General features: G+C 45.0%; 1 protein-coding gene across 1 annotated transcript in view; it reads left to right on the top strand.

Annotated features, from left to right (window-relative positions):
- Positions 1 to 26,373, top strand: part of TRPM8 (transient receptor potential cation channel subfamily M member 8) — a 92,857-nt gene that overhangs the window by 42,554 nt on the left and 23,930 nt on the right. The window contains exons 13-18 of the mRNA XM_055379835.2: positions 126 to 238; positions 648 to 864; positions 10,471 to 10,562; positions 12,057 to 12,198; positions 13,334 to 13,505; positions 15,972 to 16,149. Of these exons, the coding sequence (XP_055235810.2) occupies positions 126 to 238; positions 648 to 864; positions 10,471 to 10,562; positions 12,057 to 12,198; positions 13,334 to 13,505; positions 15,972 to 16,149 (914 nt within the window). The remainder of the gene's footprint in view (positions 1 to 125; positions 239 to 647; positions 865 to 10,470; positions 10,563 to 12,056; positions 12,199 to 13,333; positions 13,506 to 15,971; positions 16,150 to 26,373) is intronic.

The raw sequence follows: 26,373 nt of genomic DNA on the forward strand, positions 1-26,373 counted from the left end.
AATGACATTAATTCAAAGAGCTCTGTATTTTGGGGAAAGTGTGGGGCAGGGAAGAAAGTTTGCATGGCATCCTGCATACAATTGTGTTAATAAGGACCTTGTTCTCTGTCTTTGTTTCCCTGTAGAATTTTCTTTCTAAGCAATGGTATGGAGAGATTTCCCGAGACACCAAGAACTGGAAGATTATCCTGTGTCTGTTTATTATACCCTTGGTGGGCTGTGGCTTTGTATCATTTAGGTACAAACCAAGGCACATAATTGTGTGTGAGTGTGTGTGCCAGTGTGTGTACATGCATCCACATATGTGTACTCTCATGTAAATGATTAAAAAGCCTGGAACTTATGATGTTTACATTGGCACCTATGAATTTGGTCTTGTTTCTCCCCTGACTTTTCCTGGGTTTCCTCTTAAATGGGTAGGGGTGGGGTTGTGTCTTTAATATCTGGGGCAGAATGTGGATTTGTTAATTGCAAAATGCCAAGGATTTAATTGGGGTTGGGTCCATCTTAGGACACAGTTTTGCTCCCATCTCTTCCTCCTGGCTATGGGTCATGGGTCTGTATTTATCTATGTTTGGAAGGAGGGGAGGGCTGTGCCCGTCCCATGCTTGCAAGGACGCTGACGATGCCCTTATCTCTGGGTCCAGGAAGAAACCTGTCGACAAGCACAAGAAGCTGCTTTGGTACTATGTGGCGTTCTTCACCTCCCCCTTTGTGGTCTTCTCCTGGAACGTGGTCTTCTACATCGCTTTCCTCCTGCTGTTTGCCTACGTGCTGCTCATGGATTTCCATTCGGTGCCACACACCCCCGAGCTGGTCCTGTACTCGCTGGTCTTTGTCCTCTTCTGTGATGAAGTGAGACAGGTAGGGCTGCCATGACAGCAGGAACCCCCTGGCTTCCTCGGTGGGAGGCATCTTTCTAAAGCCAAGAGGAATAGAAGTTGCTTCTGAAGTTCAAAAGTCATTATTTTCCCAAAATAAATGTTCTCTTTGGGTGCTAGTCCATGAGTGTGAAGGTGCATTTTCGTACCCTTAGTAATTCAGTAAGGTCTCCTAGTACCAAGTTTATTCTTTGCTCTCTAATGAATGTTAATTGATGGAGATGGATTAGGAATGGGGGAGTGTTCAAAGAGAAGAGAGACCCTGGATGATAAACCCACTGCTGTCATCAGGAGTGGTCTGTGTTCCTGCCATTACCGTGGCATGATAAGTGGCAGGGAGCTGGCAGGACTTTTGAGCTAAGAGCATCTTAATGCCCAGCATGTCAGAGTGACGTTTTAAAGTTGTGTAAGTCCCTGTGGGTCTTGGGGAGCTGGTGTGAATTATTCATGGTGCTTTTCTGCAGTTTCTTGGGACCTTCATTTTTTGGCATCGTCTCTCTACCGTTGAACCCAGAAGTCTAGCTCAGGACTCATGTGTAGCAGGCACTTGATTAGTAATGGTTGAAAAAATAAATGTTGATGGTGAAAGTGGTGTTATCCCTAAACCATTATGAAAAGTCATCCCAGAAAATCCTTTCACACTTAGCGGTTTACAAATTGTTTGACAACTACTGTTGTTGTCGTCACTGTTGTCACCTCTGAACCTAAACGCAAAAATACATCAATTCAGCAAGTGTGTGCTAGGCACTTACAGTTTCCGAGGTACAATGCCACATGCTATGATAGATCTGGAGGGGGCAAAGAGTGCTGTTCTTGCCCTTACAGAGTCACTGACTCGTGTAAGAATACTAAGTTGGCTTAAACTTTCATGCCAACTCTGACAGACTTTTTTTTAGTGACTTCTAGCCGTCCTGGGTTGAGAAAGATTCCAAGGGTCTGTGTGTTCTCAGCGGGAGAGCATTTTGATCGATTAGTGATGTCTGCCATGGGTATGACCTGGGGGAAGAGTCCTGACACCAGGGCCCTGTGTCTGACTTTCCTTGCCTAGTAGGTCTGAGGTACAGATGGGGAATGGAGCTGGGATGGAGGTGGAGGAAGTGTGTCCAGAATTGGTGGGTTCTTGGTCTCACTGACTTCAAGAATGAAGCTGCGGACCCTTGAGGTGAGTGTTACAGCTCTTAAGGTGGCGCGTCTGGAGTTTGTTCCTTCTGATGTTTGGATGTGTTCAGAGTTTCTTCCTTCTGGTGGGTTCGTGGTCTCGCTGGCTCAGGAGTGAAGCTGCAGACCTTTGCAGTGAATGTTACAGCTCATAAAAGCAGTGTGGACCCAGAGTGAGCAGTAGCAAGATTTATTGCATAGAGCGAAAGAACAAAGCTTCCACACTGTGGAAGGGGACCCCAGCGGGTTGCCACTGCTGGCTCGCGCAGCCTGCTTTTATTCTCTTATCTGGCCCCACCCACATCCTGCTGATTGGTAGAGCTGAGTGGTCTCTTTTGACAGGGCGCTAATTGGTGCGTTTACAATCCCTGAGCTAGACACCAAGGTTCTCCAGGTCCCCACTAGATTAACTAGATACAGAGTGTCCACACAAAGGTTCTCCAAGGCCCCACCAGAGTAGCTAGATACAGAATGTTGATTGGTGCATTCACAAACCCTGAGCTAGACACAGGGTGCTGATTGGTGTGTTTACAAACCTTGAGCTAGATACAGAGTGCCGATTGGTGTATTTACAATCCTTGGGCTAGACATAAAGTTTCTCCACGTCCCCACCAGACTCAGGAGCCCAGCTGGCTTCACCCAGTGGATCCCACACAGGGGCTGCAGGTGGAGCTGCCTGCCAATCCTGCGCTGTGCGCCCGCACTCCTCAGCCCTTGGGTGGTCGATGGGACTGGGTGCCATGGAGCAGGGGGTGGCGCTCGTGGAGGAGGCTCGGGCCACACAGGAGCCCACTGAGGGGGTGGGAGGCTCAGGCATGGTGGGCTGCAGATCCCGAGCCCTGCCCCACGGGAAGGCAGCTATGGCCCGGTGAGAAATTGAGTGCAGCGCCGGTAGGCCGGCACTGCTGGGGGACCCAGTACACTCTATGTAGCCACTGGCCCGGGTGCTAAACCTCTCATTGCCCGGGCGGGCAGGGCCGGCCGGCTGCTCCGAGTGCGGGGCCCGCCAAGCCCACGCCACCTGGAACTCCAGCTGGCCCGCAAGCTCCGCACACAGCCGCGGTTCCCGCTCGCGCCTCTCCCTCCACACTTCCCTGCAAGCTGAGGGTGCCAGCTCTGGCCTTGGCCAGCCCAGAAAGGGGCTCCCACAGTGCAGCAGTGGGCTGAAGGGCTCCTCAAGTGCCGCCAAAGTGGGAGCCCAGGCAGAGGAGGTGCCGAGAGGGAGCGAGGGCTGTGAGGACTGCCAGCACGCTGTCACCTCTCAGAAACGTAAGATAAATGACTCATGTCAGTGTTGAACAGCAGGATTATCAGGCTTCACCTACCAGCAATTCTTCCCCCAGGACAGGGCCCTGCTATGTGCAGGGAATTTCCCTAACTTTGGATCAGCCCCATGGGAGTCCCATGCACTGCCCTGGGAAGTCACAGCTCTGCCCAGGCCATGCCCTCGGTATTAGTCTGTAGGGCTGCCAAGATGAAGCACCATAGACTGCGTGGCTTTAATAACAGAAGTTCATTGCCTTATGGTTCTAGAGGCCAGAAGTCTGAGATCAAGCTGTCAGCAGGGCTGACTCCCTCTGGAGGCTGTGCGGGAGACTCTGTCCTAGCCTCTCCTCTAGCTTTCGGCGGCCAGCTGGCAAGCTTCACCATTCCTTGGCTTGTCGATGCATCCCTCTGATCCCTGTCCTCATGGGTGACTCCTGCATGAGTGATTGTGTCCAAATCTCCGCTCTCCCTGGGGACATTCGTCGTACTGGATCAGGGGTCACCCTACTTCAGCATGACTTCCTCTTTACTTAGTTAGTTATATCTGCAATGCCCCTGTTTCCAAACAATGTCCCATGCCAAGGTACTGGGGGCTAGGACTTCCATGTTTGAATCTTTGGAGACACAATTTAACATGTAACACCTAAAACGAGTCTCTTTCTCTTAGCTGCCATCCTACTTCCTAGCTCTGTGTTGTGCCTTGCTATGTATGTGTCAGCAGCAGCGAGGGAATGGGAATAGTCTGTTTGAGGGAAGCAGAGAAAGACTGAAGGAGATTCATCATTTAAAACAGGGTGGGCCCAGACCAGAGTGAGGAAGTGAGAGAAGCAGCCCTCATCCAGCTAGGAGCCCTGGAGCCACAGTGCGGGAGCTCACTCTGGGTGAGGCCCTGCGTTTTCCCTTCTCCCGACCTGGCGTGGTTTCCTCCACTCTCACTTGTAGTTGACCATGACAAAGACCCTTTTCAAAGGCATTTCAGGGACAAAAAGACAGCATTCCCAGCTTAGCTTTTGCAAGAGGGAGGGGCTGAAAGGGTGAGATTGGGGGCTTTGTAGCACTGGAGGGGGAAGTGTCCCAACACCCCCTACCTCTCACTCCCTCTGAGGGACTGGCTGATGTCTTATCACGGACTGGGAACAACTGGGACAGTGTCTGCCCCACAAGTGAGGTAAGTGCCAAATTTTTTTTGTTTTTTCGTTTTTTTGTTGTTTTTTTTGAGACTGTATCTTGCTCTGTTGCCTGGGCTGGAGTGCAATGGCGTGATCTTGGCTCACTGCAACCTCCACCTCCCAGGTTCAAGTGATTCTCGTGCCTCAGCCTCCTGAGTATCTGGGACTACAGGCACGCCCCACCATGCCCAGCTAATTTTTGTATTTTTAGTAGAGACGGGGTTTCACCATGTTGGCCAGGATGGTCTCAATCTCTTGACCTTGTGATCCACCCACCTCGGCCTCCCAAAGTGCCGGGATTACAGGTGTGAGCCACTGCGCTCGGCCACCAAAAGGTTTTGACTGGTCTGTGGAAATTTTTAACCTTGGAGGGCAGCCCGCTGGTTCCTGGCAGGCCTTTTCTGGCACAGCTTCCTGGAGAGGCAGCTGGACCACCTGGGAGGCCACACAGGCCTCCAACCCTAGGTGGTGACTCATAGGCAGGATCTTGAGCTCTGTGGGGGCAGCAGAGTTTGCTGGAAGAGGCACGGCATCTGTAGGAACTGGAGCAGCACGCTGCATGACTCAGGCGACCAGCCTGACATCTCAAAGGTAGCCATTGAGTAGAATCAAGTGACAATGGATTCATAGCCTGGTGGGGAAATGAGTCATGAGCACAAATTAGCAGAGAGAGAGGGAGACAGAGAGAGAGAAAGAGAGAGAGAGAGGCAGAGGAGAGAAATGTGGAGGTGGGGAGGGAGAAAAAACCATCTGGAATTGCAAATGGCTGGTACAATAGTAACTTACTGAATTTTTTTTGACCTGCAAGAGGTTATTTAGAGAATAAGAGGATGGACATCTGGCATGGTGCCCTAGTGCATCTCTTCTTGCATCAACCCCACTGGAAGGTCCTTTGAGCTTTTCCAGTTCCTAACACATACTCTGTTGTTGCTCAGAATTGCGTGGCATGGGAATGATTTGATTTAGATGTTTATTTCTTATTCACATTTGGTCCTCAGGGGCTAGCACAGGTGTTGGCACCGACACGTTTCTGACAAGCGTATGTGTTTTTAGCAAATGCATTGATGAAGCACAGTCTTCATAGTTCAACTCAAGGGCTGTGTGCCCTGGAGTGACCATGGTAACACTCAGGAGACCAGCGCTGGGGAGCTGGAGAGGAACCCTGCCCACAGCCCCACAGGCAGGAGCTCAAGGGTGTTCTCTGGGGCAGAGGGCGCTTTGGTGGCCTCTTCTCAGAACGGTTGATGAAAAGTCAAAAGTCTTTTTTCTGCTACTTTTCACCCCTCAGGCTCCCAAACATTTCTCTACCTGTCCCTGACCCTGCCTCCCTTGCTGCATTAAGGCTCGGAAGCTGCTGTGCCAGTCCAGATGTTGTTCGACTCCTTTAGGCATCTAAAGAAACCAGAGGCTGGGCGCGGTGGCTCCTGCCTGCAATCTCAGCACTGTGGGAGGCCAAGGCAGGTGGATCACCTGAGCTCAGGAGTTCGAGACCAGCCTGGCCAACATGGCAAAATCCCGTCTCTACTAAAAGTACAAAAATTAGCCGGGTATGGTGGCGCGTGCCTGTAATCCCAGCTACTCAGGAGGCTGAGGCAGTAGAATCGCTTGAACCCTGGAGGCAAAGGTTGCAGTGAGCTGAGATTGCACCACCGCACTCCAGCCTGGGTGACAGAGTGAGACTCCATCTCAAACAAAACAAAACAAAACAAAACAAAAACAAATGAACAAACAAACAAAACACACACACACACAAACCCAGGAATCTGAGAGAGAGGACTTTTTCTGGGTTGCTTTGGAAGGCAGACCTTGGCCTGGATGGAAGCTGCGGGGAGATTTGTCTTGGCTTCATCCAAATATTTCATTCATGCATTCTTCCTTTCAACAAATACTTCACACCCCTACTTTGTGCCAGGCACTGTTCTAGACAGCAATGGACCAAACAGGCGAAGATCTCTTCCCCTATGGAGCATTCTACCAGTTCCTGATGATTTCCGGGAGCTTTTGAGGAGAGGAGATGAGCATCGGCAAGCAGCACTAAGTGGGCGAGTCTTACATTTACTGGGAGGTTGGCCCAGAGGACTTGCAACAGTAAAATCCGAAGTCTGTAAATCACAGAAAACTGTGGCAATTTCCTGTGTGCATTTAGCTACTAAGTCACCTGTTTGGGTCATGCAGGAGGAGACTCAGGAGAGGTACATTTTCCTTGGAGAAAGGCCCTGGGCAGGGTTAGCATGAGGTATTTTTGCTCAGGGAGGACACAGGGCAGGGACATGGGGTGGGAGTAGTCAGGGGCAGGTGCACCAGGAGAACTGAGGAAGGACAACGGGCTGTGAGTAATTCCCAGGGGCTGCGGGAGGAAGGGTGGGGTCTGGCTGACCCCTACCTATTCTGTCTGCCTTCATTGTGGGTGATGCTGGATATGGGGGGATGCTTACTATGTATCTCTTCTTGTTATTTTTAAGAACGATCTTTGAGTGGGCCACTTTTAACTCAGGAATCCTGGGTATGAAAGCAACAGTATGGGAAGCACCCTGTGCTTAGGGTCAGCAGTGTGTGTTCCAGGTGGCTCTGCCATCCGAGGGCTTTTCTGGCCTTACAACTCTGATTCTGGTACATGAACAGGTCTGTAGAACATAGCCATGGAGATTCTCATCGTTAAAAGAATCCGACACTTGGGGTCACTGTTTCTCTTCTGGTCTGCAGACTCATGCATTTGACATCCTAAATGGGATTGCTTTCCTCTAAGAAATAGTTCTGCTGGCCTGGTGCTGTCTTAATTAACCTAGTTTACACTTGGTAGGGGAAAAAAAGAAAAAAAAAACCCAAGCAGGGTGTGACCTGATTTAGACTGTGTCTGATTTAGATTGTGTCAAAAAGTCATGCTCTTCCGTGTGTACCTGTGTCCCTTTGCCTGAATGCAGATGTCGAAATGCTGCTTTGGAATTTTGAAACGAGGCAGTCAATAAGTGCAAATACAGTTGCTAAATAATCCTTGGGTCTGTTAAACAGACATTGGGGATGTTTATTTAAAATGGATGAGTCCCATCATGCCTTCACGGAGGGCACCATTCAATTTTGAGGCACGTTGAATCTCCGAATCCTGACAGATATGATGAAATAGTGTCCTGGGATTTTATGAATACAGCCTATCCCAGGCATTCTGCTCAGAGAAGAGGCCTCTTTTCCTTTAAAAACACATGATCTCCCTGCGATGGTAACTTGGAGCCTCAGAATTGACCTATTTCCGATGTCTCTCTTCATGTAGGTCAGGCTTCTGCAAGTCTCCCGGGCTGAGGTTGGGCTGGGGCAGTGCCTACCTGCCTCCCAGAGCAGGGCATTAAGCGGGGAGCTAGCAGCAGGGAGGGCCTTTCCCAATCCCCCTTATCTTACCAAGCACCAGAAGAGCAAATGGTTGTTGGTGAGGGGTCCCTGGGGCTGCTAGCACCAGCAAAGCGGACAGTTCCTGTGGCCTCCCCCGAGGAGCCTGCCTTGGTTTCTGAGCCTAGGCAGAATGTTTGAACTGAGTGAATAGGGTGACAAGAATGTTGACAATACATTAGCAGATCTCTTGTCCTTCATTATGGTCCTGATAATAATGGTTATTGGCAGAGACAACTGTAACACAAATGAAAATATCAAATATATTTTAGCTATATGGCAAGATGTATCTGTTTCCCCTCAATTTTTGTCCATTTTTATTTTATTTAGTTTTATAAAATCACAAAGTAATAATGCTTATCACAAGTGGGACGACATAAAGAATAATCCTGCCCAATCTAGAGTATAATCTTCCACAACCGTCTTCATGCCCATAAAGATATGAACGTATGCAGGTGTTTTGTTTGTTTTTATCCAGATAGAATCCTACTGTGTTCATCACCCTACAGTTTGCTTTTTTTTTTTTTAGAATTTCTCCTGGGCATTCCTGCAAGTTAATCTTAGACATAGATCTTGTTTTCAGCCTAGTTTCTTGTAAACACACATATTTCACAGAAATGGAGTATTATAGTGTGTGTGTGTGTGTGTGTGTGCGTGTGGTGTGTGCTTTTCAAGTTGAGCCTTTTTTTCCTTCTTTGTTAGTCTCCCTACGGACTTTCTCAACCTTTACTCTAAAGACAAGGCCTCTCAAGTTATGTTAATAAACTGCTGTGTCTCTTTCTGCTTTTATTTGGTCCATGTGCTACGTACACACACCGTATTACATCAAACCTGAGATGTCATTTTTTTCACATTTTAACATCTCTGAAACTGCAATTTCTTACAATCTGAGGTTTAATGAAATAGGGTAGGCGTATGTATGTTTGGGGGCTTTTTTCTTCGTTCCTGGTTTTACAAAAACAAGATTCTGTTTCCCATACTTTTCTGCATTTTGCTTTCTCTTTTACTTTGTGGAAATCTCTTCAAGACAAATGACATCACTCTGTTCCTTTTTAAAAACATGATTGTAGTATATTCAATATTCTTTGAATGATGGACCACATCTTTTTCCTAGATTATGCTTTTCCCTGCAACAAAAATGCTGCAATAAACATCCTATTTACTGAATAAAAAAGAGACAGAGTTTAGCCTTCACACAGTGACTGGACTGTTGACACACCCCACGGTGCTGCCCCAACCTGGGGGATTTTAACATTTCCTGGGTGCTTGATTTCATAGTGCCCTCACCCCCTTGGCCCACTCAAGTTGCTATTCGAATTTCTAAATGAAGGAAAGGAAATGCTTCTTGAGAAATTAATGATGTGTCTTGAATCCCTTCCACATCTGAGACTGTAGGACCTCTGTGGGATCTGAAGAAGCAGAGTGATGTGGGGAGAAGCAACTGACTCGGGCTCAGAATCATGAGGTCTGCCACTTGCTGAGCGAGTTCCTTAGCCTCTCTAGGCTGTGATTTCGGCAGCAAAGTAGGAAATATAATATCTAAATATCAGATGGACTCCTATTGGTGAGTTCATTTAGTAACATTAAGAAGTGCCCTCTTGCTTTGGTGACATTTCTTTGATGTTATTTCCCCGCCTTGCACAGGTGTTGGTTTCCTTATGTGAATTCACGTAGGGCCTTGGTCTCATCCTCATACCGATCTTCGTGTCATTTCTTTTCAACATGTTTAACATCTGTCTTTCCCATCAAACAGTAGATTCCTTGAGAATTAGCATTGCACCTAATCCAATGTTTGTGTGTGCCGGGAGCCTGGCACAGGTGTTTGGAATTCCATGTGCTCTCTGTAAATATATTTGAATGGATGGACAAATGAAAGGTTTAGCTGCTCACTCTGGAATTACCCAAATCCAGTTTATGGATTGATTTAGGAGCCATGCAGATGTGGTCTTCTCCTTTCCCTCTTCGGGAAAATGCGAAAAGAGAAAGGATACTCTCTGTTTATTTCAGTGTTTTCCTGACATACTTTCTTCCAAAGAATCATGACCAATACATACATGTCGGTCCCTGAGGCACACTGTTCCTGTCAGTCCTTTCTGCGACCACATCTGTCCTCACAGAAGTTATATACAGCACCTATGTGCACATTTTTTTAAAAAAAAGATTTCTTTTAATCAAGATGTTTTACTGCCACGTGGCAGAAAATTTTTACAGTAATGACACAAATCTACGATGACAACAATATGAGTAATACCCTCTAGGACTGTGTAGTGCACAGCCTGTACCACTGTACATGGTGGCTGGACAGTCTACATCTGCCTACGGAGGGTGTACTCACCCTCTGCAGGTTCCTCTTGAAAAAATGGTGAGGATACATCAATCCTTTTTCCTGACTTTGCCAGCAGACATGAAGAGCAGAACAGCCAGTGTGCAACCTACTTTCCAATCCTCCTGGATTAGCGTGGGGCATGTGGTAGGGCTCACTTGGCATATGAAAGAATAAACAAACACGTCATTGGCTCAAAAAGGACCTGGAAGAAAATGAGTGGACATTTAAAAATCTGGAAATGGTTGATATTTCCAAGCTGCTGATGTCCCTCTCTGTCCCTTTCTGTACGCAGTGGTATGTAAATGGGGTGAATTATTTTACTGACCTGTGGAATGTGATGGACACGCTGGGGCTTTTTTACTTCATAGCAGGAATTGTATTTCGGTAAGTAGTCTCATCACTTTTCCTAATTTTCCGTGTTTTGACTACAAAAGTGGAGAAAAGCTCTGCAGACATTTCAAACCCAAGGGAAGTCTATTACTCATTAGAGATTATTACACAAGACCGTGGTGTCTGCTTTATAGAGATACAGCTTGGTTGTCGTGAAGTTGAGTCCCCTCTCTTCCCCCTCCCACTGATGTGTAATTTAAAAGGGGTCCTGCATGATTTTTCTCTTTGTTCTTACAGACTTTGGGGAGAATTATTTTTTGTAAGTAGAGATGAGGTTTCATCATGTTGTCCAGGCTGGTCTCAAATGCCAGGGCTCAAGGGATCCACCTGCCTCAGCCTCCCAAAGTGTTGGGATCACAGGCATGAGCCTCTGCACCTGATCATGGAGAGAAATAAATAGAAATTGAGAACTTTGATTTGAATGCTGGCTGTGGAGTCTGCCCTTCCAGTTACAAGCGTATTTCCTTAATGGCACAGCCAGAGTGTGGGATTAGAAAAACCAACCACAAATTACCACCACAAAAACAATGTGTATTCCACATTGTAGAGAGATTAGGGTATGCCCCAAACCATGGTTTGCATTGCCTAGCCTGCATCCTAACTGGCCTGTCGTCCCCAAATAGCTTTTAAGATAAAGCTGGCAACTGGGCATGGTGGCTCACACCTGTAATCCCAACACTTTGGGAGGATGAGGTGGGAGGATCACTTGAGCCCAGGAGTTTGAGACCAGCCTGAGCAACATAGTGAGACCCTGTTTCAATTTTTTAAAAAATATAAGGCTAGCAATTATATATGAGTAGTACTTTCAAATGATGTCATTTTGTAAAGAATCTTAACCATTCATATTTACACTTCTACAGAATGAGATGGTTTACAATGAGTGTTCACCCTCCAATTTGAATGGGGTAAAAATGTCAATTTCCTCTTCAGATAGCCTCCCTTTCTGGTTGGGTTTAAGGTTTCAGCATTTGAGCCACAGTTGGTTGGATATGATTCTAGATCACTCCAGTTAGAAAGCACAGATGGCTTTCAATGAGCACATTAGCAGGTGGTTAGATAATCAGATGATCTGGTGCAAATGAGGTAAGTTTCACTAGGGGAAAGCTGGCAGGGTGAAGTCCCAAGTGGTTATGGGGGTGGGCTGGGGGTTGGCATCGTTATAGAAGCCTTGTGAGCCAGGGAAGTTAGCAATAGCACGGTTAGGTTCCTGCAGTAGTGTGTGAGGATGGCGGGCTAAAGAGACAGGAACCTCCGAGAGCTCAGTTTGGTGAGATGTCTTTGCTTTTCATGTCTTTTCATGTCCTTGACTCTACTTGAGGCCATGAAAGCAGAAGATCATGGCCTCTGCTGGGTGGTGTTTCTGGCCTATTTTCACTCACTCAACCTTCCAGCTCTTGCCCGTTTCTTGAAATTGGGTTATTTTTAGAAACAAAACTTTGGAATGTTTTGTCAATATCTCATGAATTCTGTTCCTTCTTTTCCCCCTAGGCTCCACTCTTCTAATAAAAGCTCTTTGTATTCTGGACGAGTCATTTTCTGTCTGGACTACATTATTTTCACTCTAAGATTGATCCACATTTTTACTGTAAGCAGAAACTTAGGACCCAAGATTATAATGCTGCAGAGGATGGTAAGAGTCAAGAATATTTGTAGTCATCATTTTTCTTGCGGGGCCCAGAGTTCTTTTAATGGTTGATAGGAGGATTTTGTCCTTAGAATGACTGTTGCATTTCACCATCAGTAACATTCGCTTTCTTTGATGTATTTCATCAGGGGCCTCTCCCAGGTTAAAATTTAATGAAAGATGGTTGTGAGGGCAAACAGTGTCATTTAGTGCATTGTTAACAAATAACCTCATACTTACTTAGATTTTATACTTCACAAGTTACTTTCATTTGAGTCTTGACAGTTTGCTAAGAGTGTAGGCAGGGGAGGGACTTTTACGCCAATTTGATACCTGGAGACAGTTGAGTCCAAGGAGGACTATGTCTAGAGACAAGCAGTGAGCTAGATGCATAGTGAGGATTGGAACCTGAATCATGTAACTGTGTAATATAGATACAGGGAAAGGCTATAGCAGTCTCGTTATATACACATAATAGAAAGAATTACACATGGATGGTGTTGCTTTCCTAAACTTGTTTTCCAGATGACCCAAACCTCCACTGTTTCTGTCTTTAAATCAGATGAGCATTGAGATGAGCTCATCTGGAAGCTCCATTCCAGCACTGAGGTTCTTTGAGTTTGTGGTTTTAATTCAAAGCATTTCTGGGACATCCAGTCACCATGAAGTCATGCTATGTGTGCACAAAATTAAAAAAAAATTAAACGGTCCATTCTTGTCTAATAAGGATAGCTTTTGTTTTCCAAACAAGCAAATAAAGCAACAAACTACAAAAATAATTTTGGGGTTAAAAGTGTATCAAAATCATGAGGTATAGGGACAGAGAGGTCCTCCAAAACTTAGATTCCTCCTTTGCTCTAGAGCTGGGCTCCCACTCAGAAATCTGCTGTTGCTGGGCTGGTTTGGACATCAGCAAGCAAAAATGCATAAAACCGGTTTTAACTCTGGAAGACAGATGTCTTAAGATCCAAAGATGATGATGACCACTTTTGTCAATTAGTCAGTGAACTCTGGGTGACTTAGATGCTCTGAGCCCTGGAACCGCTGCTCTTCTCCATGGTCCACTGAGGACGGCCGGGCCGGGGGGACTTGCCGACTGTGGGCACGGTCCTGACTCCGCTCTCCTGTCCTCCCCCGACAGCTGATCGATGTGTTCTTCTTCCTGTTCCTCTTTGCGGTGTGGATGGTGGCCTTCGGCGTGGCCAGGCAAGGGATCCTTAGGCAGAATGAGCAGCGCTGGAGGTGGATATTCCGTTCGGTCATCTACGAGCCCTACCTGGCCATGTTCGGCCAGGTGCCCAGTGACGTGGACGGTAAGCCTGACTTGGCTCAGGTGGAAACAGCTTGGAGGAGGCATTTGCTCCCTGAACCAACCCCCAGGGCTGCCCCGGAGACCGCACTTCAGAAGCACACGCGTGAAACGGAGTCCAACATGACAGAGTAAAACTCACTCCTCAAAACCTCTTCTTTGCTCTTAAGCAAGATTTTACATCAGCCTTGCAGATGGTGCCCAACATTTCAATTTTTAAACCTTTTTAAAAATAGTGATTCTGATATTTTCAATTAACAACGTGGCAATTGAAGGCAACAAGACTTACTAGTTTAGAAACCAGGGTTGTGAGTTGTACTCATAGATGTAACAGAGTGGCTGGGCTCCCATTTCTTTCAAAAAGAGCAACATTGGAAAATCCACATTGGAACCTGGAATTTAGACTTCTGGCGTGCGTTAGCCCACTGCCAACTGGTTTTTGGAGGCAGGCTGATGGTGGCACAGATGGTTTTAATTTGCCCACACCCGATTTACAGGAGGAAAGTGAGGGGCTGTGTAAATTGTGTGTTTTGGATGGACGGGCTGAAGCATCTTTAGGATGCTGACAATAGCCTTGGCTTGTCATTTCCTGCCCTACCACGATAAAACCATCCTGATTGTTTCCCTGAGCCAGAGCCTGCTCCTCCTGGTCACAGTTCTCTGTTCCTGTTGTTTTCTCTGTTATCCTCCTGGCCTCGTAAGTCTCTCTGGCCCCATCTGCTGAAGCCTCTTCCAAGACCTTAGAAACAGCTCTTTTCCCCTGCAGTGGTGGAAAGGCACCTTGGTATTGTCACTCCCAGTCTGCACACTGTGCCTGCCGCTTTACAGAAGCAGACGCATTTCATCCTCATAACAACCCTCCACGTCCGTCATTTTAGTTCCATGGGGATCTAAAGAGGAATTGGCAGGCGGGGTTCAGATCCAGGGTAGCCACTCATGTGCTGTGTGCCCCCGGGAAGTGACTCCATTTTGCTGTCTCTGTTTCATGGGCACAACTGGTAAAGCACCATCTTCTCTACAGGGCCTCTCACTGGCCGGTGTGACCCCACACATGCTCAGATGAGGATCTCTGGCACGGAGCAGCTCTCAGAGGCCAGACGTTTGTACCCACTGCCCCCTCCTCTGAGATTTCTCAGACGCACCTTGGCACATCCTAATAAAAGGGTCTTGATGCCCACTTCCAGACCCAAACTTCCCCCGATGCCCTCCTGTGAAGGTCTGCTGCCACCGTCCACACAGTTGTGTGAACAGAGCTGTCAGAAGCCTCATTGTTTTCCTTAACACCTTCTCAGATTTCATTCCCCTCTATTCAATTCATCCACTAGTTTTGTTGATTTTTAATCTCCTAAATGTTTTCTTGAAATCTGTTTTTTCCATCACCACTGCCACCCCATGAGCCATCCTCATCGCTTGCCTGCCTGAGTCTTAGGCACAACCTCCTCACCTTCCTTCCCCTCGAGCCCCTTCTGATCTGTGCTGCTGCCAGAGCGATTCTTTGGAAAAGGGAATCTGATGTGTCATTCCTCTGCTTAAAACAGCCTCGTGGCTTCCCATCACTTCAGTGTAAAGATTTTAAAAATAGGCCGGGGATGGTGGCTTATGCCTGTAATCCCAGCACTTTGGGAGGCCGAGGCAGACGGATCACCTAAGGACAAGAGTTCAAGACCAGCCTGGTCAACATGGTGAAACCCTGTCTCTACTAAAAATACAAAAATTAGCTGGGCATGGTGGCGTGCGCCTATAGTCCCAGCTACTCGGGAGGCTGAGACAGGAGAATCACTTGAACCTGGGAGGTAGAAGTTGCAGTGAGCCGAGATAGTGCCACTGCACTCCAGCCTCGGCATCAGAGTGAGAATCTGTCTGGAAAAAAAAAAAAAAAGATGTAAAAAATTAATATGTCTGCTCCATGCACATCTTAGTCTCCCATTTCCACTGATGTTTACACCCCCCACCACAGGGCCTTTGCACGTGCTGTTGCCTCTGTGGGGTGCCCTAGGCTCCCAGCCTCCCCATTAGTTCATGTTCCTGCTGCTCATCCTCTGCTCTCAGTTCTGAGACCCTTCCTTCTGGGGAAGCTGCTCCTGGATGAGTTGTCTCAGTTTATGCTTCTCAGAGCACTGTGCGTGTCCTTCTTAGCACTTTACATGGACTGAGACTTTAAATGTGTGTGGTTGATTATCTGCCTATCCAAAGAGGCTGGAACGTTCTTGAGGGCAAAGAACATGTTCACTTGGCCCTTCCTTTTATCTTGATCTTAACAAAGCCCCTTGTTCTTAGTAGCTGCTCAGTAAATATGCATTGAGTGGATGAACAGGTGATTCTAAGGACTATGACTTGTTTGGACAAAGTGCCTTAGAAGAAGGCCTAAGACATTTCATGACCACTGACATGTTCTTGTGGCCCTGGGAATGCCATCGCTCTCACCCCTCCAGAGGGCCCTCACTTTGCCTATTGGTTTCTGCATCCTCAGGTACCACGTATGACTTTGCCCACTGCACCTTCACTGGGAACGAGTCCAAGCCACTGTGCGTGGAGCTGGATGAGCACAACCTGCCCCGGTTCCCCGAGTGGATCACCATCCCCCTGGTGTGCATCTACATGTTATCCACCAACATCCTGCTGGTCAACTTGCTGGTCGCCATGTTTGGGTATGTGTTCAGTCACATGTTCACTGATGTCCACCCTGGGCCAAGCCCCATGCCAGGCTGGAGGTGCTGGGAGCATCGCAAAGGTCCCACCCTTGAGGAACATACTTTAGAGATCTTTTGGGGGATTGGTGGACTGGAGGGAGTGGGGCCTTTTTAAAGGGACCATATTAAAAATATAAGCTGTGCCTTGAGTTTATTTGACACTGAAGACAAGCACCTGTGACAATCTTCATCAAATCCAGACTGCATATTTGGCATCCATTTAGCAAGCTCTTTGGAGCTCCATGAGGTTGGTACCAATATCACCCACTGGTGACGGAAATGTAGTTTAACTCATCTCCAAAGTGCCTTATATGTTATGGGGCTTAGTGGTATGGATTCTAGGATTACAGGACTCAGATTTTAGTTAATTACTGTTTTAAATTTTTCAGTTTAAATCAGAATACAAAGAGCAGAGACTGGAGAGTGACTCTCCTTTAGGGCTCATGCCTGATGAGGTTGGAGGGACTAATATTGGTAATTCTCCTTTATATATTTGGAAAATGATGTTTTTCATTTCCTCTCCATCTTTCTTAGGAGGGTTTCAAAGAGCCCCAGTGGTAGTTTCAGTGGGAGAGCCTTGGTTTTATATTGTTCCTTCAAGGTATATCAGCATTTTAAGTGCACAAATCCCATCACGGTCAGAAAGAAAACTAACCAACAAATACGCACATTTAATACATTATCTGTTAAACCTTCGGGTGGAAGGGAACTCTTTATTCAAAACCAGAAACCTAGAAACTCTGAATGAGAAGATAAACATATTTGAATATATAAAACAATTTTATATAATTGATAAATTAGGGGAAATGTTTGCAATGCATATAATGAACAAAGGCTTTTATCTCCTAATATAGAAAGAGCTCCTGTGAATTTATAAGAGAAAGACAACCCATAGAAAACTTGTCAGAGAAAATAAATAATTCAGAGAAAGAAAAGTCCAATGGCCAATAAGCATATAAAAAAGGACTTAATCTTGTGGATAGGAAAGTTCAGATGGAAACAATGAAACGCTGTTTTAAACCCAGCAGATGAACGAAAGTTAAAGGGAGTCTCTGGTGTTGGGATGATGCTGGGAAATGGACATTGCTACTGGGAACCTGACTCGCTTCCCATTCTTAGGAAAGTACTTCGAAAATAGTTATTAAAGGAAAAACATGCAAACCTCTGTCAGAACTCTCTCACATCTGGGAATCTATCCTAAAGGTGTATGTACAAAGATGTTTATTAGATCACTATTTGATGTCTATCACTAGGGAGAGGCTAAAGAAAGTGTGCTGTATCCACACTGCGGAATATTATGCCGCTCTTAAAAGACAAAGGTTGATCTATATCTATTAACTTGAAAGGATGGTATTTTTTAAATATAAAAAACAAATTGCAAATTAATTTTATGGCATAATATTGTTTTCTAAAAATAAAAACATGGACTTTAAAAATCAAATATATACTTTGCTGGTTACAATGATCACACATTACATTCATAATTTAGAAAAGAATATAAGGAAAAGACACTTGTCAAATAGAGCCCTGAGATTCCAAGATGCTCAAGGACTACAGATGAGGGTCACCTGCCTCATTTGTCCAGTGGCCTCCCCGTGAGCAGGGCTGTGTGGAAGCACATACCTCTGGGGACATCACATAGCAAAGGGGCTGAGCAGTGTGTGGCCATCTGGTCTCCCAGTGTCCAGAGATGTCCTTCTCCAGTCCACTCCAGTCTTCTTTACACTGTGACCGAAAGTGATGTTTCTAAAACATCACTGATATAGTTTGGCTGTGTCCCCACCCAAATCTCATCTTGAATGGTAGCTCCCATAATTCCCTCATGTTGTGGGAGGGACCCAGTTGGAGATAATCGAATCATGGGGGCAGTTTCCCCCATACTGTTCTCATGGTAGTGAATACGTCTCACGAGATTTGATGGTTTTATAAGGGGAAACCGCTTTTACTTGGCTCTCATTCTGTTTGCCTGCTGCCATCCACGTAAGACGTGACTTGCTCCTCCTTGCCTTCCATCATGATTGTGAGGCCTCCGCAGCCACGTGGAACTGTGAGTCCATTAAACCTCTTTTTTTTTTTTTTCTGTAAATTGCCCAGTTTTGGGTATGTCTTTATCGTCAGTGTGAAAATGGACTAACACAGTCATTGTTCTGCTTAAAATTCTGGAAGGATTTCAATATTTCCCTACAGCATTCAGGATAAATTTCAGTCTTCTCAGCTTCCCCACCATGCTCATCCCCTGCTCTCTGTCCCCCCGGCAGGCCTCCCATATGCTCCTCTTTAAACAGGGTGATCTGCTATGCCTGATGCTTTGCACATACCTGTCCTCTGTCTGGATTGCTTGTTCCATCCTGAACTTCTCTTCCTGCTTGCCCTTTACAGAGCCAGGAATCATCTTTTGCCAGGGTGGTACCTGATGGCCTCCCCACTTCACACAGAGACTCTTTGAGCCCCTACGGCACTCTTTTACTTGCATGGTAACAACCTTCTGTCCTTGAGAATGGTGAACTCTGGAGGGTGAAGATTGTGCCCGCCATCTCAGCACCTGTCACTTTGTGGGTTTATTCAATGGATGAAAAAAATGGGTTCTTACCCATGTTTAGTTCATTATTTAGTTATTAGGAGCTTAGCTTCCTGGTGTATTATATACCGAGAAGCACCAATGGTGAGTAACAAATCAGCAAGAGAACCATCACATAAAGGTTTAACATCTGCTCTGTGCCAGGTGCCTGGGCCATGAAGATTATGTGGCTGCTAGTTCCACATGGCCCTAAGGAGGGATGGTGAAACTCTCCCTCACCACCTAGCTGGTGGCAGGGAGGGACTTGAGGATCCAGAAGCCTGTCTGACTCACAGGCAGCCAGCCAATGTCATGATGTCCAAATAGTGTCCAAACGTCAGAGGGGCCAACATCTGAGCTGCAGAGGGAAGCAGCAGGTTATGGGTGATTATGTCTCCACAAGAGAGGGAGCAAAACAGACCAATCCCAAAACCTGAAGCAAAGGCGAGGGCGAAGTGGGATGGCTTCAGGCTTTTCTTTACAGTGATAAGATGTCATAGCTACACTGGATAGTCCTGTAAGAACTCACCACTAACTATATTTACAGACATTAAACAAAAAGACCAACAGCTCCTAAAACCATGGCCTTTGAGTTATGCTAACTTGGTAAATCTCAGCGAGGCACATGGTAAAATATTTAGAGCTTTCTTGAATCTATGCACGTGAGCTGTCTGAAGGAGCCATTCATGAGAACCGGGCACTTTTGTAATCCATTACCTGCATTTTGATAAAGAAATGATTGAATTTGGAGCTGAGCGAAATGGGAGCCTCGTCTGTCACTTTCAGGTGAAGGAGATGAAGTCCCAGCAGCTCAGCGTCTGTGGTCCTGGCCGCGCGTTATCTGGCTTAACTCAGGTCTCTTCCCCACGAGGCCAGAGCCACTGCATCACATCCTACTGTTGCCCCAGTCAGTGCTTAAGTGTGACAGCTTGCAACATCTCTGTCCTTGGGGAACCTCCTCGATTAGCTCCGGCTTAAACCAGAGGCCTTTTCCTGGCTAATACCTGTCTGGGGACACCAGAACAGCGAGAGACGCTGTGTTGTTATCCTTAGGTTAAATCCTTGGAACACTGTTAAAGTTGTTCAGGGCTTACTCTGTGAGCAGATGGCCCCACGCTGTGACCCTTCCCTGGCACTACATCAAAATACTCATTTAAAAGCTTAACCATACACAATGGCAACCTTATTAACTGCAATGGAAATGTACCTTTGGGAATTCTGAAGGAGTATTGGAGTGCTCTCTAGATGGTATTCAACAGAGAAAGGAAATGGACGTGAACATCTGTGATTATTCTACATTAAAATTATCGATCACAGGGCCTGTGTGGCTTATCAGCAGCAGGAAGTGAATTTAAAGTCAGTAAATGGCTCCAGGTCGACTTACCAGGAGCTAGGGCATTTATAAGCATTGTGTCCTGAAGATAAGTTCACCCCAGGCAGTTCTGAAAAGGACTCGTCAAACATGTCCTGCTGTAGAATAATTTCTAAAAATGTTTTTCAGATCTTAGGAGTAATATAAACATGCAGAAAAGTAGAAGGAAGAAAATAATGACCTGATACAAACTAAAGGTTTGAGTGCTGCGTGAACAGTCTAAGGGAGGTTATTGAATTGGGGTGAAAAGAATAGAAAGAAGAGCGCAGATAATTGTAATAGTAACAATGGCTAATATTTATTGAAGCTTTCCCATGCTGGGCACAGGTTCAAGTGCTTTACAGGGGTTGCCTCATTTAATTATTACTCATTTCTGTGTAGGTCTGTAGCCGGTGGGCTAGTTCAGGTTCTTGACTTTGGGACAGAAAAGAATTTGAAAGTGAGTCAAAAGCAAAAGCAAGCAAGAGAGTTGACTGCAAAGCCAAAGTACACTCTAGCAGCTGGTCAGAACGGGCCACTCAAAGGCAAGACAGCTCTGTCTAATACTGGGGGATCTCCTTTTATGGGAAATTTGCATGATTATTCATGAAGGGGTGGTAAGGGCTGTTGCTATTAAGCATGTTAGGAGTGGTTTCTTAGGTCCACATGTGCAGTGGCTGTACATGCTAGTACATCCATCACATGTCTTATAAGCATTTTAAATCTCCACCCGGGGATGTGTTTTTTACTATTATAATGAGCACAGGTCAGCCCAAGGACACTAATCACGGGTTTCTGTGCTTGTGCAAATGTGGGGATTTTTCTCTTCTGCTCCTGCCTTTTTGCTGTAGGGTGTTCTAACCACGAGCTCAGGATGCGGTCTGTGCACTGTTAGGCAGTTTGTTCTCTTCATCAGTTTGACAAGTTTCTTGTTTCCTGTCAAGGGAGGCTCTGACCACCTCATCTAACCTGCCTCAGGTGCAGCCTTATTGCCATTTTACACATAAGGAGTGGGAGGCAGAGAAAGGTTAAGTCCCTGCTGTTAAGGGAAGAGATGACATGGAAACATATGAATATAATATATATAATATAATGTAATACAAACAGCATGGAGAGGCTATTTGCAGAGGAGGGAGTTATTAATTGTGAGATTGTTGGCTGGGGGAGCCTAGGATCTGCAGCAGCAGCTAGATGGAGGTGATGTTTGCTTGAAAGATCATGTACCCAGAGCCCCAGGTGTTGGTAGGAGAGGTAGAAGCAGGGGAGATAATGTTAGTCTGGGGAGGAATCAGCAGCCGGGGAGGGTGGAAATGTAGGCAGGGGCTAGGTTATGGAGAGTCTTTTATGGTATATTAAAGAATTTGGACTTTTTCCTGAAGTTGAAGAGAAATGTCATGGGTCTTCGTGCAAGTATATGGCACAGTCTTAGTTGGTTACTCTGTTAGCAATATACTAACCTGAATTATCAATTCCAAAATCAGTGTGATCCAATCGCTTGTCATCTCTTACTGCCGGCTGTTGTTGGCTTTGTACCTGCTTTTTTGATGTTGCAGAATGAGAGGGGAACCAGGATGTGTTACACAGTTTAACATACACACCAGCGCATCAGAAAGAGCAAAAAGTTAGTGTCACCACGGGCCATGGGGCAGTACTGCCTAGATACTGCCTGTGTGCTGGGGAAGGAGCGACAAAGGAAAAATCCATGAAATCTATGCAAAGTTTGGAGGAGGTGTCCATCTGATAGGGAATTAGCTGACAAGTTTCTTGTATTTCAGTGTATTTGAAAATTCTGCCATTGTTTTAGCATCTACTTTTTCCTTGTAAATTTTTTGCAGACTTTGCATTCTGTTCTGTGGATCTGTCTTTGTATTTTGGTTTTTACTACCAAATGGCTTTGATTACTGAAGTATTTTTTTTTTTTCTAGGCGTTCTAACATCTGTTGTACAAGTTTCCCTCATTATTCTTATTCAAAACTTTTCTGGCATTTCTTGTATATTTAATTGTACAGAGGAGCCTAAGGCTTATCTTGTGAATTCTTTCTTCTTTCTCCTTCCCCCAAAAATTCTTGTGAATATTATTACGGTGATGTTAGGTTTCTAGACTCATTTAAGGGAATTTGGCATCTTACTATTGAGAAGAAATGCTATGATTTTCATTTATTCAAACATATATAATTTCCCAGTAAAGTTTTATGGTCTTTTTCATATGGATCTGGCAGATTCCTTGTTAATTTGTTTCCAGCCACTTATGGTAGGGGGAAAAAAGTAAGGTACTTTTTCTATTATGTTTTTTCAGTGACTACTTTTTGGTATGTAGGAAGGTTATTAAAGTTTTCCTTATTTATTCTGGAATGAGTCTCCTTACTGAATTACTGTTCTTTTTTTTTTCTTTTTATCATGTCATGGAAAGTTCCTCCTCTTTTTTGTTTATTAAGCTCCTTTCTCTTTCTCTTCCTAATCAGAAAAGGATGTTATATGTTGCCAGAAGATTTCTAGCAGTTATTGAAATGCTATTTTTCCTTTTGATCTAGTATTATGATGCATTGTACAAAAGATGAATGACATCAATGTTCTTAATATTTAGTCATCCTATTCCGTGGTCATGGTGTGTTATTCTTTTAAGGTACTTCTGGACTTCGTTTATGTACAAAGTGATCTGAATTCTAAACGTCTGTTCCCTCTTGGTACCATTTCTACTCTCAGTGAGTTTCTGAACTGCTGTCCCTCTGCATGGCCTCTCCTTCCTCCTCCTCTCCTGCTCAGCTGGTTTCAAGAGATGGACCTCAGCTGTCACTGCATGTCTCCAGCCAGCTGGGTGTTTGCCAGGGACAGGACGCCAAGGGCACAAGATATCGCTGGAGATGCACAAAGGGAAAATTGCAGAATTCTCTCAGGGACAACACCAGATGGCCACTGGTTGTCAAGGAGACTTTGAGAACCATCTCAGATGGGGCGGGTGAGACCCTGGGCATGAGAGATGGTCTCTAAGCCGCTACGATGCTTGCTTTGCTGAGGGGGTGTGCACGTGCTGGCACAGAAAATCCTTTTCTGCAGAGTTCAGTCTCCCCTTTACAGAATTTGAAAACAATGTCTACAGAATATAAACATTGTTTTAGGAAAGCAGGTGGAAGCATCGCTCCATTAGGAGCCCCCCTCTGGAGAACCCTCATGTCTATTTGGCTGAGTCCTGGAGTGACTTGAGAGAAAAAGAACATTTTGGAAGCTGCTGCCATATGGGTCAGCTGTACCTCGGTGTATAAATAAATCTCAGCCTAGCCAATCCTGAATATGCATTATTTATGCAAAACGGCTTTTGGGTATTAATGTCCAGTTATCAGCTGGTTCACTCACACCCCCTGGGATGCCCATAAGGGTTCTTGCTATTTGTCTTGGAAAGCATTGCTGCTCACTGGATCCACCTTTGCCCTTGAGGTACAGAGGAAGCTACTCTTCCAGCAGGAGGGGCCGTGCAGTCAACCCAGTTGTCCTGAGGAACAAATGATCGGTGACCTATGAGGCAGAGCTCTTTAAAAGTAGGGAATGATACAAACACAAAACCTTATTCATGGGCACTGGCCTACGTGCACTGTAGCTCAGGGATCACAGACTTTCTCTGTAAGGGCCAGCTAGGGTCATTGGTCAGATGTGTCAAAAGAAGCAGTATTCAGTGATGCTGTACCCGCCTGCACCTCCCTGCTTTGTAAAAGCCATTCTTAGCTCATGGACTGTACAAAAACAGGTGGGGGGCTTGGCTTGGTCCCAAGTTGCAGTTTTCCAATCCCTATTTTAGATGAGCTAGAAGATATGTTTTTCCCTCACTCCAAGTGGCCACTTAAGCCATGGTGCAATAAATCTCTTCCTACTTGGACTCTTGTGGGCTGCGTTTCCACTCTGAGCTCTCTGAGGAAGATGGGGGGCCCACTTGCCAGAGAGAATGCTTTCCCCTGCTCTGAGCATCCTGGAAGTTTCTCCTTTCAATAGGACTTATTGCTTCCTTTGGAATAATACCTCGGAAAACAACATCAATGCACAAAAATGGATGCAGTTGTTTTGATTTTTTCTTTGTTGTTAGAGTTTTGGGAAGTCAGTATAATCCATTTTTTGACTAGATATATAGTCGAAGATTTATATTTCCTTTTTTGAAATAGAGCATCTATTTCTTTTTTGGAAATACAACATTGCTTAAAATATTTTCACATTCATCTCTTCTTATTTTTAGGTTAAATTCCCCAAACTCGAATATTTCAAGTTACTTCTAGGGACAATAATTTGAATGGTAATAGTTGTTCTGGCCCAAGTAGTAAACTGATTTCTGGCAAGTTCTTAGCCTGAACTTCCCTAATCGGGGGCTGCTGCATGCACACTTGTCTCATTGCAGCCGCAGAAACATTCAGTGCATTTTGTAGGCAACAGAACCAGCTGCAGACTAGAAAGGGTGGATGATGATGCTTGCTATTAGCCTCAAAGCAGCCTGACCTACATTTGGAAGAAACACCAGGCTGGCTGCTAGATTTGACTGGCTGCACTATAATACATCCCAGTCCTGGCTGTTTTTCACCTAAGTAATCTACCACTCAGGGTTGATGTGAGGATCAGTCAACCAACCAATTTACATGCCTAGCATAGGAGCTTACATGGAGGAGATGTTTAATAAACAGAAATCCTTTTCTTTTAAGGATCTCACCCTGTTCAAGAGGCACTTGCTACAAGTCTGCCTTACATGGGATCCAGGCCCTAGTGTAGATTGCAGAGGTGTTCCATTCATCATTAGCACCAAGATAAACAAAGCTAAACTTTAAGCAAAGCCAATAACCATTGTCTGTGTTGGTCAGTGTTTTGCGTAGGTATCTGACATTTTTTTTTTGCTTAAGACATTGAAGTCTAATGTAATGTAATGCACTAAGGTGCAAGAATGAGGTCTCATAACATATGTAATCGATTTTTCTGCCTGACTTTATTGAGGATGTTCCCCAGAATTTGGATAATTTAATGCTTCCCCCATCAGGATTCGCCTTCAAACAGTTCATTGCACCTCTTTGGCTCTTGAAGGGATGATTTGATATTAGCAATAAAAATGTCTTGGATGGTTGAACTTTGCAAATTGTAATATGCTTTGTAGTTATCTAAAATGCTAAGCTAGCAAGTGGCCCAGTAAAATCCTTTTGAAATGAAGCATATCTCAAACCCATTTTTTGAAATAGAGCATTGCTTAAAACATTTCCTGCTCCCCTCTGTGAGGTGGTATCATGTAACAGCGAAACAAATAGACGTGGGGCTGGATTGCGGGTTCCAAATCCCGAATTCAACACTTCCTAACTGGAGGACTCAGACAATTCACTTACCTTTGTTGTGCCTCCATTTCCTGATCTGTTCGTTGTAGATGATAATAGACATCATAGATAATAGACATACATCAGAGAGTTGTTTGTAGATTAAGCCAGTTAATTTAAGCAGACTGCTGGAACAGTGTCTGGTTTATAATAAGTGTTAGCTATTTTATAGTTTTGGTTTAATTTGTAACAGAGAAATCCTTGGCATTATCAGTTTTGGAGTAAGACACAAAATAAACATTTTAATCATTATGGAAGTAATTCATACTCATTGCCTCATGCTGGAAAGCAAATGGAAAGGAGACTAAACAGCACTCAAGACATGATGCCCAAGGTGACCGCCATTTGTGGTTGATCCATTTCTCTTTGTGAATTGAGATCTGCATAACAAAACCGTGTTGTAAGTACAAGTTTGAGCCTAATTATTTTCACTTAACATATATGATAAGCATTTCCCCATAATAAAACAATTATTCATAACTTTAATGGCTGCATAATGTAATCATATTGATTAACCGTAATGTGTGACACATTTTCTTAGTGATGAACATTTAGTTTCTTTCTTTCTCTTTGAGTAGGGGGTGGGGGCAGCTGTTACATATGGTGCTGGTGGCCAACAGTCATGCATATATATTCATTTACATATATATTTTTTCTTAGTATTTCCTTATTCTTAAGGTAGATTCCCAGAAGTAAAGTCATTGGATCAAAGGGATGAACATTTTTAAGGCTCTTGATAAACACTAACAAGCTGTTTTCTTCTCAGGCTGTTTACACTTAGGCATGGATGAGGGCCACCATGCTAGTCCCAAGGGTGTTGACATCTTGGACCACTTTGTATCTAACATCATAAGAAATGAATAAAAAAGGAGAATCATTGAAAGATCTTGAAATAAAATAATTTTAAAGTTTGTTGAGCATTTTTTTGTGATTAAAAAAAAAAA

Source organism: Gorilla gorilla, chromosome 11 (genome assembly GCF_029281585.2).
Source record: "Gorilla gorilla gorilla isolate KB3781 chromosome 11, NHGRI_mGorGor1-v2.1_pri, whole genome shotgun sequence".
NCBI classification, from domain to species: domain Eukaryota; kingdom Metazoa; phylum Chordata; class Mammalia; order Primates; family Hominidae; genus Gorilla; species Gorilla gorilla.